The 14,012-nt window shown below is 40.8% G+C and overlaps 1 protein-coding gene across 2 annotated transcripts in view; it reads right to left on the bottom strand.

Moving 5' to 3' along the window:
* The window catches only part of LOC142749225 (tryptophan 5-hydroxylase 2-like), a 243,072-nt gene extending 232,583 nt beyond the window's left edge, over positions 1–10,489 (bottom strand). For both annotated transcript variants that reach the window (XM_075856963.1, XM_075856964.1), the window contains exon 1: positions 10,330–10,489. In XM_075856963.1, the coding sequence (XP_075713078.1) occupies positions 10,330–10,428 (99 nt within the window). In that variant the 5' untranslated portion in view covers positions 10,429–10,489. The remainder of the gene's footprint in view (positions 1–10,329) is intronic.
* Between the last annotated feature and the right edge of the window lie 3,523 nt (positions 10,490–14,012).

Genomic DNA, 14,012 nt, shown 5'->3' with positions numbered 1-14,012 from the left:
ACAAGAAATATGTATTGACCTTGGGGATTGCAGTTCTATGAGAGAGTTCCTTCATGAGAAAGAGCAAGTTATAAAGATAGGATTGTATTCTGGCCTGAGAACAACGGCAGGTGTTGGGACGTCAGTTGGGACGATGTAGAGTTTCATGGGAATTATAGTTTTACATTTAAAAAGCCTTTTATGCCTGTGATTGGGTCAGGACGAACATCTTCTCATAGTGTGCTATTGACTGAACCAGAGTCATTGTCACATTGTAAATGATTGGTTGAAATCAAGTCTACACCCTTTTTGAAAAATATTATTGTAATTGCCTTGGTCAATAAACTCTGAAGAGTATTTTTGGGTATACAAAGCAGTGTCTCTGTCTCAGCTGATGCTCTGCTCAGGGACTCCAGCGATAGGAAACCCCCCTGAAGTAACTGACCAAATGTCGGGAGTAGTGCTGGAGTCCCAAGCAAAGCGCTAGCTGATCCTCTTCACGGGGACTCCAGCAATAGGCAATGTGACAGCCCCTTGTGGTCATGCCATTGATAACACGCCGACACGAACAGTACAGGAAGCAAACTCTTGGTCATGTGGGGCCGTGTCGGTGCGTCATCAATATTAGAAAAGCTACATGACTTCCGGGAACAATTCACCGGGTTTGAACTGCACGATTTAGTACCAAATTTTAAATTAACGTATATTAGTGACTTTATACATAAAAATATTAATGCAATAACATTTTTGCAATTTTTGGGCCTCAGATAACCCCTTGAAATACTAAGGTTGAGTTTCATGTAAAGTTCTGGATCAGCATGCCTTAGAATTGGACTATTGGAGGCATGTGTCAGAGGGGTAGCAGCGTGTTATAACTGTGTAAATTATAACTAACTTAACTAAGTGGAAATGCTGAGGATTGAACCAGCTGTTTGATAAGAAAATTCTGTGATGTATATATAAAAAGAATACAAAATATGTTTGCACGTATCACCTGTAGTATAGTGCTCAATGTGAATGTTTAACTTAAAGATGTCATTGCTAATGTTTTTCTTCAATTGAATTACCTGATTTAGATCAATTAATGTTTATGCGGAAAAAGATTGTTCTCCACAGGAAGTGTCCAACTGGGAGTAGAAGGCGTGAAAACCAGATTCTAATGAAATGTGGACGGATAAGGAAAATAAATCAGTAGCATCCAAGGCACTCTTGATGGCAGTTGTATTGAGGGTGTGTGGCCTTACACATGCCTCCAAGACTGCAAAGATCAATTTGGTAAAATCAAATTGGTATGCCCCAGGTTTTACAGCTGTTGCTGGTAAATTCTGTTAGAGCTGTTTGATTTGCATACAGAAGATTCCCAGGCAGACTGGTACCAAACTTATCAGCACACCCGCCTCCCAGTGAGAGACCTTGAGGGACCTTCCCAGGTAAGGCTGTGTTCACATCACTGCTGCTTTCCGCTGAGGGGTTCCGTCTGAGGTTTCCGTCGGGTAAACCCCTCAGCGGAAAGGCAAATGGAAACCTCAGCTTCCATTTCCCTCACCATTGAACGCACCATTAGCTAGGTTTCCATCTGTCACAATTTTGACAGGGTTCCACTGTTCTTGACGAAACCACTAGCGCAGTCGACTGCGCTATTGGTTCCATCAGGAACAATGAAACCCTGTCACAACGGTGACAGACGGAAACCATTAGCTAGGTTTCCATCACCATATATATCAATGGTGAGGGAAACAGAAGCTTAGGTTTCCGTTTGCCTTTCCATTGAGGGGTTAACCCGATGGAAACATCAGACGGAACCCCTCAACGGAAGGGCAACGGTGATGTGAACAGGCCCTAATACAAGTTGTTTTTAGCTTCCTGAGATATTCATATGTGTATAAGGGTGTTCATTTTCTCTGAGTAGGTAAAGAAAAAGGAAAAAAAAAAGAATGGTTTTCAGATAAAGTATATGGTATCTGTGAATATTTCTGTGGATAGGAGCTGCCACGGGTAATCAGCTAAGATCAAGGTACAAATCTTAATGAAAAGTGTTATAATACAAGTGCAAAATAAAATGTACGCAGTAACTGCACATTTTCTAGATACCCAGTCCAGTGGGACAGAGAATTTTTTTTTATATAAAGGTGTTTGTTTGATTCAGTTTAAGGGCTTGTCACTTTTATTGAACAATTTGTATAGAGTATGTAGATGTTGATGTTATCACGAGATGAGCATTTATTTTGAAATTAACAAAGGTTGGGTCCCCAGCAAGTGCCAACAAAGTTGAATCAAAGATTTATCAAAATGATCCCCCACTCAGATGCAGCAGGCGCAGCCTGAGCCAATACAATGTGCTTGTCATGAACTTAAGGCAGTGTCACAATTCTAAGCAGCCGTGCAGACAAGCAACATGGCAGAGGAAAAGGACTTAGATGCGGAGGGATTGTGGCAGTCATAATAAAACTCCACTAACCCACCTATGAGGGAACTCATCCCAGGCTAACAGTATAAATTGCTGTGTACAGCCTGGTGATGTATACTAACAAGCTACGGCAACTGACAGATGGGAAGGACCAAACCAAGTCCTGCTGACATCAGCAATTAAGGTGAGTAAAGGCCAAAGACCTGAGTGAACCAGTTGTCAATGCACTAATGAGACCCAAACCTGGGGGGGAAATACTGAGATTGGTGTTAGCATGAGATTGGTGATAGCATTATTTTATTAGTTGAGGCCCTATTGTTTATATTGTTTGAGGTTTATAATTATAATGAATGTAAATATGCCAAGGTACTGTGATTTACAATTAAAGGTGTTTAGTACATGGCAGTAATGAGTGCCCTGAGGTTATGTTACCTGAGTATCTTTAGGTTTGAGAAGGATGCTTCCCACGACCTGTTATATCCACAGTGGTAAAAGTCCCATTAGGACAGTAAGTGATAGTGCAACACAATTATTATGACCAATACGTGTGCCGTGGCAGGACAAGTTTGGATTATCACTAACATTAGTAGGCTTAGCAGTAAAGAATGCGCATAATATAGAGAAATTAACTGAAATATTTTCCAATGTTACAGATTATGTGTTTGATGCTTGGAATGTAACTTCTGCATTTGCTAGACAATTAATATTAGTAGATAACTAGTATACACGGGTCAAGTATGAGATAGGTTAAGCTGAGAAAATAAAGGAAGTGTACAGGAAAGCACATTCCAGAGATGATTGGAGCCTGGAGTAGCCAGATTGGTTGTCATGGCTAAACCCCTCTAACTGTTTTGAGGGTATTGGGGGATGGATAATGGGTTGCTCCAGAGTGTCCTGCAAAGAGGCTCTGTCACCAGATTTTGCAACCCCTATCTCCTATTGCAGCAGATCGGCGCTGCAATGGAGATAAGAGTAACGTTTTGTTTTTTTAAAAACGAGCATTTTTGGCCAAGTTATGACCATTTTTATATTTATGTAAATGAGGCTTTCTAAAGTACAACTGGGCGTGTTTACAGTAAAAGTACAACTGGGCGTGTATTGTGTTCGTTACATCGGGGCGTTTTTACTTCTTTTACTAGCTGGGCGTTGTGTATAGAAGTATCATCCACTTCTCTACACAACTCCCAGCTTCTGTTAGTGCACAGACACAGCGTGTTCTCGAGAGATCACGCTGTGATGTCACTCACTTCCTGCCCCAGGTCCTGCATCGTGTCGGACGAGCGAGGACACATCGGCACCAGAGGCTACAGTTGATTTTGCAGCAGCATAGGCGTTTGCAGGTAAGTAGCTACATGTTTTATTATGTATTGCATATATTTGCTTCTGCGCCTCATATTGGGCGTACCACATGAGTGAAACGAGTATGGGAAGGAATGGATGAGCTGAAAAGTTTAGGTAAGTCCTCAAGGCGAATAAGCCCTCCTTTAAAGAGAACCCTTCACCTGCCCATACATGTGCAGCGGAGTGCAGTATGTAATGGGCAGGGCTGCACAAACCCTGGGACACTTTACATTTTTTTTCTACCCTCCTCCATTATTTAGATATCGGTGCCGTTATATTTGGCGCCCCATATTTAAATATTGAACTGTCAATGGGGCGTGTAATGCCAAGTGGGCGTGTAACATGGCTGTGACACTGTCCAATCAGCTACAGACAGTATTACAGCAAGAGCTGGAGAGAGGAGAGCGTGTGTGCACGCACTCTCTCACTCTTCATTTCTCGGCAGACAAGGACAAGACTGATCTCTTGCGAGAAATCACAGTCTTGTACTTGTCTGCCGAACTGGCAATGGGGCGTGTCACTGCTGCAGACAGTGCAAAAGCTGGAGAGAGGAGAGCACGCATGCGCGCTCTCCAGCTCTTACACTGTCCATAACAGTGACACGCCCCCTTGCCAGTTCGACAGACAAGGACAAGACTGTGATCTCTCGCAATAGATCACAGTCTTGTCCTTGTCTGCCGAGAGCTGAACAGTGAGAGCGTGCGCGCGCATGCGCACCCTCCTCTCTCCAGGTCCTGCACTGTCCGCAGCAGTGACATAACCCCTTGCCATTGCACGCCCCCTTGCCAGTTCGGCAGACAAGTACAAGACCGTGCCGAGAGCTGAAGAGTGAGAGGGTGCGCACGCATGTGCGCTCTCCTCTCTCCAGCTATTACACTGTCCGTAGCAGTGACACACCCACTTGCCAGTTCGGCAGACAAGCACAAGACTGTGATCTCTCGCAAGAGATCAGTCTTGTACTTGTCTGCCGAGAACTGAAGAGTGAGAGCGTGCGCGCACATGTGCGCTCTCCTCTCTCCAGCTCTTGCACTGTCCACAGCAGTGACACGCCCCCTTGTCAGTTCGGCAGACAAGTACAAGACTGTGTGATCTCTCGTGAGAGATCAGTCTTGTCCTTGTCTGCCGAGAGCTGAGGAGTGAAAGCGTGCGCACGCTCTCTTCTCTCCAGCTCTTGCTGTGATACTGTCCGTAGCTGATTGGACAGTGTCACAGCCATGTTACATGCCCCCTTGCCATTACACGCCCCATTGACAGTTCAGGGGGTTATTTAAATATCGGGCGCCAAATATAACGGCACCAATATCTAAATAACGGAGGAGGATAGAAAAAAATGTAAAGTGTTCCAGGGTTTGTGCAGCCCTGCCCATTACATGCTGCACTCAGCTGCACATGTATGGGTTAAAGGTTCTCTTTAAGTACCTGGCTTGAATACAAAATGTCCTTAAATAAACAAAAGGTGGGAAATGTGAAAAAGTGATTAAAATGTGTTTAAGTGATTCCATTTTGCGTAAACTCCATCTTGTATATCGTGCATCCATCTTGTATTCTAAAGAATCCATTTAGTGATTAAGAAGTCATCTGTTGCTTTAAGACAATATATGCTGACCTCGTCTGTTTCTCAGCTATGTGTCTCTCTGTTTCTTATCTTAGTCTGTTACAAGAAATATGTATTGACCTTGGGAATTGCAGTTTTATGAGAGAGGTCCTTTATGAGAAAGAGCAAGTTATGCAGATAGGATTGTATTCTGGCCTGAGAACAATGGCAGGTGTTGACTATCAGTTGGGATGATGTAGAGTTTCATGGGAATTATAGTTTTACATTTAAAAAGTCTTTTATGCCTGTGATTGGGTCGGGACGAACCTCTTCTCAATGTATGCTATTGGCTGAACCAGAGTCATTGTCACATTGTAAATGATTGGTTGAAATCAAGTCTACACCCTTTTTGAAAGATATTATTGTAATTGCTTTGGTCAATAAACTCTGAGGAGTATTTTTGGGTATACAAAGCAGTGTGTCTGTGTCTCTTACTTCTCTCCGATATATCAATAAAACCTATGATTTGGATCTGAATACGTTTCCTGGGAGGGTATCGGTTGACATACCCATCTAAAACTTCAATCTAATATATTTTGGCCATGATTGTGTCAACAGACTTATACTGTATATGTATATGACCTCAAACTCTTGATATGTGGAAGCTGAGCTTTCAGACATTTGACCCTAAAATACAATTTCCTACATGCTTTGCACCCTGAAGAAACTTGTAGATGAAGTATGGGAATTATATCTCTGTCTCCCATCTATCTGGCAGGGAAAATGTAAACTGCAGGGCAGAGGGTAGACCTAAGCATACAAAAGGATACTGTATATACTGTGATGTGGCTCTGTTGTCTTTTGAATCCCGTGTTGCCTTCCTCAATCTTGGAATAAAGAGAAACCTTTTGCAAATGGTGAGTGCCGTGCCGTCTTCTTTTCTACATGTTGTCATTTGCTGAAACTAACTTCAACAAGCACTGAGCACCACCAGACAAAGGCTGTCGAACTACAGGTCCCAGCCAGCTGAAGCACAGAGTCTGTGACATTGCAAGCTAAGGCAATGCCAACCATTTTTCATTTCTACATGTTGCACTGTGATGCTTCACCTTTAATTAACATCTGATATATAGTGCTCAAATGTAAAATATAACATCTGTGATTTATTTAATTTCCCTTTTTTTTTTGCTATTTTCTTTTACTTTTCAGTTTGCATTTATCTATAATATATTCATGTGTTAATTTGGATCATTTGTTAATGTGTAAGGCTGCCCTGGCTATTCCCAAAGTCATAGTTGGAATAAAAATACTGTTTTCATAGCTATGATTTGTCAGCAGATGACCTGCTTGTTGACAGTTTCCAGGTAGCAATAGAAAACATTTAAATGAAGATTCATTACAAAATATACTGCAAAGATACTAGATTATACATGTGCTAACTTCACTTTAAGGTTCAAGTCCAGAAAGGTGTTCCAGTTGAAAATATTGCATTCCCGTTCAAAGCTGTTATCTTTCTAAAGCAGAACTCCAATATAAACATTTCTAGTTATATTCCTCATTCTATATAATCCACAAAGTGCTTCTCTTTATCTATTAAACAAAGTAAAACAGAATATAAGAATCCATTGCCACTAATCTTTTAAGTCAAACAGAAACTGTGTAACTATAACCAGTGCAGCATGACATTTTTAGATCAAGAATACTGCGCCAAGTACTATAAATGCGCATATATTGATAAATAACTTCTCCCTGCTCATGGTCAAGGCTTAAAGCAAATGTCTGTCCTTGAACACTATTTTAATTTATTTTTTTTTTTTAATCTAAATAGGTAAAAAATTCTGGGCTAATTTTTTTTATTACGAATTTATAGCGATCATAGCTCTGTTTTTGTTATCCAGAGCTCCAAAGACCATGCATAGCCAAAATCAAATTATAACATTGTGGTAGCCGTCATGGTAAGGGGGTCTTTCAAGCATAGTGCAAACACATTTATTATTGAGTTCAATGTAGTACTCATTAAACGCCTAGGCTGCCCCTAGTGGTGGTTGCAGGAACATAGAACTCTATTGTTTAACTCTACATCTATGCAAGGGATTTGCAACTCTGCGTTAGGAAAAATTTAGCTCTGGCCGCTATAAAGATATTTTGTACAATATATCAGTGTAGGTAAAATGAAATAGCCTGTAGCCCAGACTGTGTTGTTTCATAGAGTCAATACTGACAAATCTTTATCATGGACTCTTTTAGTAGGACAGTTTGATAATGTGGCCGTCAGGTCAAAAAAGTTGGTGCACCTCTGTAATAGAAAATCAATGCGGCAGAATTAACATTTTGTCAAATTATTTCATGTGTCAAATCCCTCAGAACATTTTCTATTCTTCATTTATTGAAGCAGAACAATCATACTAAATGACATGCCAATCCTATATGAGTCCTTTTTATTTTTACAAGGACTAATATGGATTCCTGTAATTTAGAACAATGAGACTTTCTATGGATAGGCTCATACGAGCAGTAAAAGGGGTCATGAGCCCTAGATGTGCATGCTTCAAATTGCTTGTTTCTCCGCTAAACATCAACTTAATTCAGCCCCTATTGTGTTATCATACATCTTGTATAATGTCATTTCACATTACACCACTCATAAATGTAGTTTACGCCAAATGATCAATGTCATTTCTACGCATTGTTTCAATAATGACACACTATAAAACTGACACTGATAATTACCATTAAGGGCATGTTCAGACGTGGTGACATTTTTCCGCTGCAAACGTTGGTGCAGATAATTACGCAACGAATCTGCAGCAACATTTGCATATTTGACAGGTAATTCAGACGTTGCAGATATCACAGAGGACTTGCCACAGATTTCAGTTTTTGCATTGCAAAGGCTGAAATCTGCAGAGAAATTCCGCTTCTTCTCCGCAACGTCATGAGCATGCTGCGAAGGGAAAATTCTGCACCGCAGCCTAATTTCCGCACAGTTATTTTCTGCAACGTCTGAACTAACTTTCCTAAAAAATGTATAGAAACAAATGTAAAAACGGCTGCTGCAGAATTCCACTGCGGACTGTCCGCAGCGGAATTCAACAGCAATTCCGCCACGTGTGAATGTGCCCTAAGTCCTATAAACATTCATACCCCAGTATAAGCCATTTCTATGAACTGGATATACTTCATTTATATTATATGCAGAAGACACAATGTTTTAACGTCATCTGAAAACAGGTCTCAGCAAAAAGTTACAAAATGTGCCAAGATGCCCAAATATTTGTGTAAAAATCGCTCATGTAAAACGCCACAACATTATAACAAAGGTTGGTTTTCCCATGCAGAGTGGTTTACCAGCCTCATAATGATTGAATAGCAATGATCAGGAAAAGCTTTCCTTTAAATGTTCATTAGAAATTTGCTTCCAATGATTAATCGACTCCAGAGATGATCATTGAACTTTCAACTAAATGTCAGTGCACAGCTATTAATACAGCCTGTCCTTCGTGATACAATAAATTCCTGCACATCTCATCTATTTCTTCTTGCTGCCACATTACAAATATTTTCAGGGTGAAGATCTTTTAACGGCTCGGCAGAATTCAGACGTCACATTTCCATCTGCGTTATCAAGTTTTATTTAGTTAGGCTATCCTTGGCTACAGATATAGCAGTTTTACCTATAGTTGCAGTGAACTTGTTTGATACGGGAGGGGGATGAAATGATAGTTTATTGCTTAGCACTGCTGTCTTGCAGCACTGGAGCAACATCTGCATGGAGTTTGTATGTTCTCCCTTGGTTTCTGTGGGCTTCATCAGGGTAGCCCAGGTTCTCCCACAATCCAGAAACATACCAATAGTTTAATTGATTTTCTATGTATTCTGCCCTGGAGAGATAGGTAAATATGAGAACTACTGAGGTGGAGTGTGATAGGGACAGATGATGTGCTGTGGAATATGCTGCTATATAAAAAACATCTAATAAATAAACCGTATGTAAAAGGGTAAAGCGGGCACAATTACCCAATGGATCTGATCGCTGTTAGGCTAGGCTTACACAATGTTGGAGCTCTACGTTTGGCAGGAACATTTAAAACCCTCCACTGAAGATATGCGATTGTGTATAACTGTATATGAATACAACTGCATACATCTGACATGAACTCCTGTACTTTTTTTGCATACAGTTATGTTGAGGCAAAGTTATTCGAACATATACTGGGCAAGTGTATGCCATGGCTAATGAAAGTCCAAAACATAAAGCCCAAATGTGGTGTGAACCTAGACTTAATAGTATGATCATTACGTGTACCAGGGATTGTATTAATCCAAATCCGTGTGCGGAAACTCCCAGATATGTCCCTTTAGTGTCTAAACGGCAATAAATAACACCTATACTGATATATGCGGATATCTTCCTGGATTTACATATTTTCAGAATGACTAAAATGAATCATGTCTAGACAGACAGATCGATAGATAGTGGAAAACTAATGCAAATGACGCCATCAATAAAAGAATGAAAATGATTCTACGTGAATCGCATTTTCTGTCAATAAAAGTAATCAAAGTCATGGAATTTGACATTAATGCAGAATGTGATATTTCCAGACTTCTGGTAAATCACCTGTCCTAATACAAACTGTTGGAGGAGAATATGTTTTATTGGCTGAAATAACAGCAGTCTTCATTCATGGAAGGGCATGTTGTGCTGGGCTATTCATTATCAAGATGAATGTGTAGACTCCGCACCCAGCAGACCCAAGTGAACACAGTAATACATCTCTGAAACTACAAGTGGTGGCAAAGGGAAGAGTCATTCATCAAAGTTTTGCAGTACTTTTGTTCCCCTGCAAAATGACTGGAGCTTTGTGCTCCTATTAGAGCTAATGGGATATTGCTGTTGATAAATATCTTGGTGAGTGGACAGGACATACTCAGGTTTAAAACTAAGAAATAAGTAGTCATTTCAGATTGGACAAAGTTCTAAGTCATGTACTATTTATTGGTAGATTCAGCTGAATGGAACTTTAGCTATAAAATAACACATTAAAATAAGTTATTTTGTACTTACTGCTGAGTTGCTTAAGAAATCAGGGGACATAGCAGAATCCAGGGACATTCCCCTCCTAGCCCAATATTTGGAGGAGAACATCATCATTGCAGGTTGCATGTTGCCTTGTAGATAGTCCGAGTGGGCAGCAGAGGGCGCTGTGGTCAGACTTCGCTTCTCCTATTTGTGTTGTAGACTTCTTCAGCTGTAACCTGCTCTTTATATTTATAGGAGAACCTCAGCAAATCAGCTGATTGATCCACGCACAAGATTGCAGCCATTGTTGTCTTTCATCCCCAAGCATTTTGACATGAATACCTCCTTCTTATTATATTAATAAAGAGCTCAGCTATCTTCCAGAACAATATATGCCGCATGCTGGCAAGCCTCTGTGGCTGTACGTCCTAATATGAAGACTGTGCTTTCTGAAAGAATATGAAGGGTCCTGGCCTGGAAGAGACTAGGTCACTGCATGCAGTCTCCTATAGATTAACCCTTGCTGCAGCATAGCGTTTATTCTGGGTGCAATGTTTGCGGTTTTACATAGTACACAAATAAAAAATAAAGATTGTTGCTGTTTGGAAATAAAGTGCATGATATTCCATTGTCCTATAATATTGTATATACAAAAACAGTACATTTACATCTTTAGTGGACACATTATTGATTTAAGCTAAAATACTGTGCAATACCAAATGAAATACTTTGGAGTCTTACAGCATAAATAAAGCATTACATAAAGATTAAAAGCGTTGTATGAAATTAGGGGGAAAAAAGTCTGGTTTTTTTCAGAAACAGCGCCACCCTTGTCAATGGACTGTTTCTGGTATTGTAAGTTATTCAAGTGAATGGGATCTAACTTCAATACCAGAGTGGCACTGTTTCTGAGGGGGGAAAAAACTTTTTTACTAATCTCATACGACCCCTTTAAAGCATAGTAATATATCTATGTCTTTGGAATTTTCAGCACCTATGGCAGGTATGGTATGGGGGCCACCATTCATGCGACCTGTGCATTGCATAGCACTGTTATTAAATTACACATGGAGCTGTTATTTGGTGACTGTATTTAGGTATTATTTGAGCACTGTATGGTGGTATTTACTTGGCATTTCGTTTGCGTGGCACTGCTTCTTAGGCAGTGCACAGTATAAGATTTTCCAGTGTATAGTGGAGGAGGGTGCACTGTATATCATTATTATTTAGGCAACTGTATAGAAGTGTTATTTGGCCAACATCTGACACAAAATTGTACTTAAGTAGGCACTTTATGACAAAACACCATATGGGGAAGTGATTTTTTACTTTTTTTCAGTCCCACCATGGGACTTCACCATGCGATAGTTTGATTGCTTTTATAATACACTGCAATACTTCTGTATTCTGTATTATGCCTGTCACTGTAAAACTGACAGGCATTTTATTGACTCTACCTATGGCTGGGCCTAACAGCCATACACTGAGGACAGACCTGGGGGCCTTTGTAAGCCCCCAGCTAGCATGGTAACCATCGGCACCCCATGATCGCGTCACGTGGCACCGCACGATCAAGCCCCCTCCCTCTGAAACCACTTACATGCCGCAATCGCTATTGACTCCGGCATCTAAGGGGGAAACGGATGTTATCGGAGTTACCGTAGAGCAAGAGACCGGCTGTCTTTAGATAGTCCATCACCCGCTTTAGCCGGCACAGGACACCTGTGCCAGGCTTATGGCATAGTGCCGTGAAAATTCAGATTGTTTGCATGGACACGGTGTGTTCATTGCATTTTGCGCACATATCACATCACTTGATCACAATGGAAACTAAACTTATTTTAGGAGTGCAGACTGCCAGATACCTACACCTATCTGCCTGTTTGAATGCCAGATACACCACAGGTATAACCACAGTGTCAGACTGGGCTTCCTTGGTCCTACCACAGCAGATGATCCTGAGCGCCCCCTCCATCTATACAGAACATGTGCTGGCCCACTTTTAGTTGCATTGTAATCTTTGTTGTTATCATTGTACAAACAGGACATATGAATAAGATCTAACAAGTATTACTGAATCATCCCATAAGAAATAGACCCTAGTAGCAAGCGATGGGCTCCAAAGTCAAATCCAAAAAGGATTGTCTTCTGCTGGACCATTGTGGCTGATTATTGTGTCAGTCCACTTGGGGATCCCCTGGTATCCTCAAGGATAAGCAATGGCTACTTAAACAAGTTGTCTTATAAAGTTAACCCCTTTTTAAAATGAAGCGTGGTGACGATCAACTGATCACAGCGGGTACATCTTCGCTCACCCCTTGAAGCCATGTTTAGGTATACATTTCCCCTACGGTTCATGTAATGCTGGGACCATCAGAGCTGACAGACACTCTTACAGAGAGGCCAATCATACTGGCACATAGAGGAAGGTCCTGAGCAAAGGATACCCCTCTATAATGTCTATATACCCCTATAAATATGTATAAATATGTATAGTTTGCATGTTTCCAACATGCATTGTCAGGTCAGATTCTAACCTCAGGCACATGGGCAGCCTATATTGTTCAGAATCAGAATCTTACCCACATTTTCTATGCAGACCACAATGAGTTGTTTAGTGACGTCAATGGTGAGAAATTAGTTTTTATTGAATCCCAGCAAGCAAAATGAATTTGGAGATAATAATAACAACCGTGTTTCTATATGCAATATATTTACTAATGCAGACACAAAAGTCGCCATGATGATGGTAATATTATACTCAAAATGCAGACCTAAGCTATGACCTTCATCCAGTGTACTGCAGACTATCAGCATGTTCTAAACTAATATCCTGAAGTCCCGGAAATGAGATGTGTAAGAGAGGACAGGTCTTTATCTATGCTTGGTGACTAAATATCCCAAGATATTAAAAGATGAATGATAACATTGACATGGAGGGAGGATTCACTGCTTTTTCATTAAGATTTCCTTTGCTTGCCTCACTAACTGGATATTAGACTTTGGTATATCAGAGCTCGGCAAAATTTGAGCATTACATCAGTCTGGCTTGTAATTGGGGAAGATAAAAACCATTGCTTGGAAATGTATTATTAGACAAATTGTTAAATCACACAGAACTTATTACTTCTTATATTCTGTCATAATTCAGTTCGTGTCCAGAAACTCTTAAAGGCGGCATTCTGACCTCCGGAGTAGTTGTTGAGGTAGCCACATAGTACTTTGCAGTGAACATGATCTTAAATATTTTTTTCACATAATGAAATGTGCCATTTTGGTGTCTTCTTGGTGGTTTCTTCTCTTATTTACTTTTGTGGGGGAATTATATACCAGGGAAAACTACACGCAGTTTTCTATAAACGGATTTCCTTCATTCCTAGAACTGCTACTTTAAAAAAAAATGTTGTTGCCTGTCACGACGTGGGGCGTGGACCCACTGGGGCTGTACCGCGTAGCGGGGTAGCAGCCGGCCAACAAGGTACAAAACAATGTCTATAGTTCGGAACGGGTACCTGAGGCAATGTAGACAGTAGCGAAAGAAGGACTTGACTTTCACAGCAGGTGGCACCGTGGGTGCAGCGGAAGGCACGACTTGACTTTCACTGGAGATACGATAGCACGGGATACAGGGTATAGGCAGCAGGAACGGGTAACACTGGGAACTGGAAAACACTGGGAGACCATTTGCAAAACAAGCTTAGGTATACAACAATGCTCAGACAAGGAAC

The sequence above is a fragment of the Rhinoderma darwinii genome, chromosome 3 (assembly GCF_050947455.1).
Source record: "Rhinoderma darwinii isolate aRhiDar2 chromosome 3, aRhiDar2.hap1, whole genome shotgun sequence".
In the NCBI taxonomy this organism is placed as follows: Eukaryota; Metazoa; Chordata; class Amphibia; order Anura; family Rhinodermatidae; genus Rhinoderma; species Rhinoderma darwinii.
The sequence above is the reverse complement of the archived record's forward strand: the minus strand, read 5'-3'. Positions and strand labels throughout refer to the sequence as shown.